At 35.3% G+C, this 6,904-nt stretch overlaps 1 protein-coding gene across 8 annotated transcripts; it reads left to right on the top strand.

Annotated features, from left to right (window-relative positions):
* The first annotated feature begins 2,099 nt into the window (after window positions 1–2,099).
* LOC128552012 (uncharacterized) lies at window positions 2,100–6,895 on the top strand. 8 transcript variants are annotated; one of them, XM_053532999.1, is made up of 3 exons: window positions 2,109–2,239; window positions 2,582–2,639; window positions 5,016–6,895. In XM_053532999.1, exon 3 carries the CDS (start codon window positions 5,668–5,670, stop codon window positions 6,556–6,558), a length of 891 nt encoding a protein of 296 aa, XP_053388974.1. In that variant the 5' UTR covers window positions 2,109–2,239; window positions 2,582–2,639; window positions 5,016–5,667; the 3' UTR covers window positions 6,559–6,895. The 8 variants fall into 8 exon arrangements, with proteins under 8 accessions (XP_053388975.1, XP_053388974.1, XP_053388979.1 ...); XM_053533000.1 differs by lacking the exon at window positions 2,582–2,639 and having other exon boundaries at window positions 2,100–2,239; XM_053533004.1 differs by lacking the exon at window positions 2,582–2,639 and having other exon boundaries at window positions 5,022–6,895.
* Window positions 6,896–6,904: the final 9 nt, after the last annotated feature.

Below are 6,904 nucleotides of genomic sequence, written 5' to 3'. Positions count from 1 at the left end.
TGGGAGTCGGATACCCAAAACTTAACCATCACACAAAGTCCAAAATAACATTCCGGTTACATGACTAACATATAATGTACGAGGCAACAAACTGTTTAAAACATCTTTTCCTCCTCCGGAACATCGGAAATAAATTAATCACAGGTCAATATCCAGTTGTGTCCCTTGTGAAACTACAATAAAGAAAAATTAATACAGAAATGACAATAAGTTACCGATCAACTACCGCCTCCCAGGCACTCCGCTTTGCACTATTGGTAATATAAGGGGAATGTTTCCCCTTTATTACTGGGAGAGAGGCCTTCACAGTTTCGGCCAGAGCAAGCAGCTCCGAATCAGACCAGTTGGCCTTTCTTTTAAACTCAATTTGTGGCGCTTCCATTACTTTGGAGCAGACGAATGACATTTATTCGGCAAAAAGCGCGTGCGCTATATTTTTTAACTTCATTTCGAGAGTACAGATTGGTCCTAAGTCAAAAGTTAGGACTAAGTCTGTGACTAAAGATAAGATTGTTTATTGAAACGGTCTTAAGTGCAATCCTATTTCATCCTAATTTTGGTCCTAGGTCCTAGGACCTAGGACTAACTTAAGATTCTCCATGAAACGCGGAGCAGGTGTCTAGAAGATTGAGAACTTTGCTATCTTGAAATGTCCTATATATGTCCGGTCACCGTGGCCCAGTGGTTAAGGCGTCCGCCTCGATATCGGGAGGTTGAAGGTTCGATGTTTGTCATGGGACTCGTTCCGAAAAGGGCGAGCTAGTTGAAATGAATGGTTACCGACTTCTATCCGCCTGACGCCTGGCATAGTGGTAGGAGTTGGGAGGTAATTGGTACGAACAATAAAGGTGTCTCATAAGCCAAATTGGCTGGTCCTTTCAATAGGGGTGACACTATAATAAACAAGACCTTTACCTTTACCTTTATATTATAAAGTACCAGGCACTTTTAGTTCTCTATGTTCCAAACTGTAACAGATCTTTACTTTATGAAAATAATAATTTTGTTCTCTATTAACAATATTTTGATTAGAGGATGTGTCGTTGAGTGCTCGATATATTGTAAACGGAAAATTCTCACTTGTAATAAAAAGGTTATCGAGCCAACGATTTATTTAATTTGCAGGAAAGCGGAATGTCTTATACCACCTAGCCTGTGGACTATATATACTTTCCCGAATAATTAAGTCTATATCGGATAGATGTTTCGATATGCCCGATGCCTGTCCGATATAAAAGATATATGAATAATACAATTACGATTTTTTATTGTTGTTACGTATGTCGTCAATATCGAACTTCATATTACGTGTGTTTAGCAGCAATTGTCCAATATCAGCCAGATGTTTTGTTGTTTGTTTGTTTTTGTTTGTTTGTTTTTTTTTAATCAGTCATGTTTAATATGGTATTCAGTGTATCTTCTTCAAAAGTTTATTCCTGAATTTAAGAAATAACTGTAAATCATATGCATAAAATGTTGTCTATTTAAAGCCAAACAATGGCTGGCGATTTCCTTGTGTTACCTTAATTGCTTCGTCTGTTAAAATACACGCAAAATTACACTTCTAAAATATACGTAACTGGTGGTACTCTTGAAAGTATATATTTGTTTAGATTTGTCTTGTGTACCCTCTATTGGTAATTTTCTTAATTATGCTGTACATATCTAAAAAAACTAACTCACATGTTAGATGCAATGTATCACGTGATGACTGTATTAGCTAAAGCATTTTTTGTTAATATACTAATGGAGTACTCTGTACAAATCGAATAAAGTGTATGTTCTGTTCTGTTCTATGCATGATATGCGTGTTGGCGACTTCTTTTGTTACCTTGATTGATTCGCATATACGTACATGTATGATATACGTAAGTGATGAGGCACAAATAAACAGTAAACAAACATACGTTTGACTCCGGATCGAAAAGCTTATTTACACATACATTTACCAACACAATTGAATTTTGTGACCGAAAGAAAATATTCAATAATATATTGACAGGAAAATTGATAAAATACCAAGAGTCCTTTGTAACTTTTATAGAAGCGGGTTATTATAACAGGTAAATAGACGAGTTTGTAATTAGTTTTGCCCAATTGTGCGAAATAAGAACTCAGAGCATATTGATCTTACTTGAAGGATTTTTTTTCCGAGACTTATTTGTAAACGGAAGACAGTAATTGATTAAATCATGGCTACTAATTTAATAAAACACTGGAACATATGAATAATAATAAGGTAATTTATTTGTACCTCTGTACTTTTATTCAAACCTGAAAAGAAAAAAAGGATCTTCATAATTATCTTCAAGTTATACATTAAAGTTCACTAATGTTTGGATAAAATTTGACATTTATTGGGTTAATACTTCAAACGATTTCGGCAAAGTATTTTAATAGAAAATAAAATCTTGTAGCTCTCTGTACAAATTTGATCACTTGCAAATAGGTATTAATTCTTTATTGATATAAACCTATTGAGAAAGTCGTCTGCTGGTTTAAACTTGCACGCTCAAAATAACGTTACAAGATTTTCTACATTGATCTAGCATATTAAACATGTTACTTACATTTATAAAAGTTAAAGATGGATTTAAAGCACACATGCCACTGGAATTTGGAATAGTAGACACAACCAGGTAAATAAAAATTATTTATGTGATAACAGATTATACTTGCCAAGTAACAAAACGGAGAGAAAAGAGAAAGAAATAAAGTAAGCCTTAAATTGTAAACACGTTTATCTCAATAACAAGAACATGTGTTGTTATAGTAAATAATGATTTCTGAATAATTTGTTGATATTGTGAGAAATGATGGCTTGTGGGTTTCTTTCATATAACATGAATTGTATACATGTCTAACTATTCCTCATGGGTCGCTATCTTCTCAAAGAAATGAAATAAACTTGTCAAACTTAACATCATAGCTGATATAAGATTTTGCTTTTTTCTAAGTATGCAATATATTTTGTTGTAAAAGCAAATAAAATATTATCAAATCAGTAACTTTTACAAAACGTTATATTTAGCTTAAAAGGGAAAGCGCAGAATTAATGATGGTTTCAAATCAGTAAGCCATAAAAAATCAAGTTTATAACTGTTTATGTATGACTTTAAGGGAGAAAACATGTGAAATAGTTCTATGCGTATTTATTTTATTTAAAAATATACCCTTAAAAGTAAGATAAGATAAAATACGAGCATGATACTGTTGACACATATTTGTTCTGAAACACGTTCATTTTAAAAGTTGAAGCCGTTTGAAGTAGTATTTATAGTTGTGTATGCCCGATGTATATCTAAAGGTAGATATATCCTAGGTGAAATACAGTAGTGATATAATGCCTATTGAAACCTTGAACAAATATTGAATGTACAAAAATGTAATTTAACTGAACAGGGAAATCATTTGCGTTGGAGATTTAGTCACAGTTAGAAGGATTGGATTTCAAAATTGGTAATAACTTGGTTTAGGTTACTTCAGCTTATATTGAATGTCTTTGTATGTGTGAGACTTATGAAATTGTTAAGTAATAATGAATATAAAGTATTCAATAATTCAGTGGGGAGTTCATAAAGGGTGAGTTCCTATTTTGCTTGTTTCAAAATATAACAAAGAGGAAAATGCTCGTGCTTTTATGAGCGTAATTGTGTCGCAATTTGAATATTGTTTCATTGTTTCTTTATTTTAAGATCAGTTTCGGAAATTGCTTCTGAACACATAATATGAAAATGGTCTTCAGATATTCGGTAGATCAATAGAAGAAATAATAACATAAAAACTAATATTCAGTCAAAGCATTTTGATATATATTTGGGATTGACCGCTGAATTCACAAAATGCCATATTTTGACAGGCAAATAATTTCTCTCTCTCTCTCTCTCTCTTCCTCTCTCTCTCTCTCTCTCTCTCTCTTTTAATATGTCAATGTTCGTTATAAGATCACAATTATTTTCACAGTATAATCTTCCATTCAAGGATAGTAAAATTACTTGTAAATTGATCGTTCAATACATATTCGATCACTTGCTATAATTTAATCTTAACCAAATACATTTATCATTCTTTTATCAAAATATGCCTTATAAGCAATCCACGACCTATTTTCAGGGTATTTTGATTTTCGCCATGATCAAAATAGATTAAAAATAATCCTTTAAATTTGCCAAATAATCTCATTACTTTCAACGTAAAAATATTCAGATTAAAAAGAAAAACTTCAAAAACAATCTTTATGTTATACATGTGTAATCTTTGAAGTGTTATTTTCGCTTAATTCAGTGTTAAAGTTTTTGTCATATATCGATATATTATCAAATATATTTAATTCTTCTTTCAAAACACTATAAGAAAAATATTTTGGGACTAAGTTTCGAGATGGGACATCGAGAAATATTATAAATGGCATATTCGGTAAGACGTGTTCACATTAACCACAGGCAGGTGGAAAGAATAAAATTTCACAAGAAACTCTCGAAACTTCTGCCACTAAAATATTTGAGCGACACCACGAGAAAACCAACATAGTGCATTTGCGACTAACATTGATCCAGACCAGCCTACCCACCCGCGCAGTCTGGTCCGGGTCCATACCATACCGTTCGCTAACGTTTCTCTAATTGCAAAAGGTTTTGAGGATCCTTTTTTTGTTGGATTTAACGTCCGCATCGACACAATAATAGGTCTATATGGCGACTTTCCAGCTTTGATGGTGGAGGAAGACCCCAGGTGCCCCTCCATGCATTATTTCATCACTAGCGGCACCTGGGTAGAACCACCGGTCCTGACAAGACTGCGCGGATGCGCAGGCTGGTCTGGATCCATGCAGGTCGCAAATGCACTATGTTGGTTTTCTCATGTTACGACTCATTTCTGCTTTATTGTTATTTATTGCTTCATGTTAGATTAATTTCAGTGTGAGACAATAAAGATATATTTTAACGAGAGATTTATTAATTATTCGATACACCAAAATTTCTATGCTTTGCTTAATCAAGATGTTTATATTGCAGCTGTAGAGAATCTGCGCAGAAACGATGAAAAGAAACGACAAGACGTGTATATGAAATAGACATCATCGGACGCACGAGATTTACCAGAAATTCGAAAATGAGGAACCCAAGAAACACCGAGCCTATGTCTTTATTGGATGTTATAAAGAATGGATATTTTCAACAGGTTCGATTCCTCGTTGACCATGGTGTCAATTTAGATCAGAGAGACGGGGAAAGGCGGACTGCTCTTATGCTATGTGCATTTATAGAACCGGCAGCATGGGGCGTTGGTATATGTCGTCTGCTGATAGAAAATGGCGCCACATTGTTTTTTAAAGGACAAATATGGACTGAATGCATTTCATTACGCAGTAATTTATGAACGAGTGGACTTAGTGCGTGTTTATTTAAAGGCAATAGATTTCAATCTAAACGAGGGCGATAAGCAAGGAAATACAGCTTTACATTATGCTGTGCGGGCCGGCAATGCCACCATTACAAGACTTATCGCACAGATGTATGTTAAATACGAAATTCACTTTGATAAGATGAATAATGACGATTCACGCCATTACAGGAGGCACATCGTCTGAATAAAAGAAGATGTGCTAAACTTCTTGAGAATCCGGACATTCTAAGTGACACAAATGGTATAGAAGCGAACATTCCAATGGATCTGAAATCAGAGGATTTCGATGGTGACAGTTTTTCTGTCCGAAGTTCCAGAAGGTCTTTCGGCCGCCCACGTTCTTCAGTATTGTCACATAGAAGTTCTAAATCCAGCATTTTAACGACAAGCGAATATTCATACCGGCGGACGCCGACGGTGTATAGTTACGACATTCCCCGGAGATCAAAGCGTCGTGACCCGACGGTAGAAATTCCCCCATATGAAAAGAATGATAAGAAACTAATCAGATGCACGAGCGCAAATGATATACGAAACAACCCCGAATTTCTGTTTAACATGTCCCCAATGCACGAGGCTGGAGAAGTGCAACAGGGTGCTCCTAGACGACATATCCGTTCAAAATCTGCATTTACGCGAAGATCTGAAGTAGAGAATGACATCTTACTGCCAAGGTCAAGCTGGAGAACTGACTTAAGAAAACTGTATGTCAAATATCAGTATCAGTGCACGCCGTCTTATAGAGACACAGCTGTCATGGAAATATGTGATAACGCGTCACTTCCACCTCTTGACAAACCAATAACGCCCGCAAATTCTGAACACGCCATTGACGAAATGGACGCTAAAGGAAGAAAAACTCGCGGGAAAAGTGCAACAATGACAAGGCAAAACACAGAAGAAGTTATAAACGCGGGAAAAAGCAAACAACCCCCAAAACAAAACCCTAGAAAGCTTTCTCAAAACATTGGTCACGGGGGTAAAATAGAAGGAGCTCTCGAATCGAGTAGTGAGTCTATAAATAGTTCGGTTTCTTCAAAGAAACAACCCGATGGTAAACATTCAAAGCCTGTGAAAGAAACTGGTGTAGGCAGAACTAGTCGCAGCATGAACCATAAAACTGTACCAGCAGTCAATGTTGAAGAGGCATAAAAATGTCAGTGGTCCGATCAGACAAAAGTCGGCTACAGATCAATCACTAAATCCTTGCGCACTGGAATTAGATTTTATAACTAATCAGAAAACTCTCATTCACAGACTTGGTGAACTTTTCTAAAATCAAGTTTCGTGAAACCGGTATGAAATGTACGTAAATATGAAAGAAATGTTAATTTTGTCGCTACAAAGTGATGCAAAATTGCGAAATATGGAAGGATATATATTCGTTTGTTTCTACGTACCATCTGAATACTTTCGACTGTATATTTGCCCTGAGAAACACAGCCGCGGATAAAAATGTTGATTTTGTGTTCACGAATGAAAGAAACCTTTTTTGATC

This window comes from Mercenaria mercenaria, unplaced genomic scaffold, assembly GCF_021730395.1.
Source record: "Mercenaria mercenaria strain notata unplaced genomic scaffold, MADL_Memer_1 contig_1941, whole genome shotgun sequence".
Classification (NCBI taxonomy): domain Eukaryota; kingdom Metazoa; phylum Mollusca; class Bivalvia; order Venerida; family Veneridae; genus Mercenaria; species Mercenaria mercenaria.
This window is presented reverse-complemented; position numbering and strand designations above follow the sequence as displayed.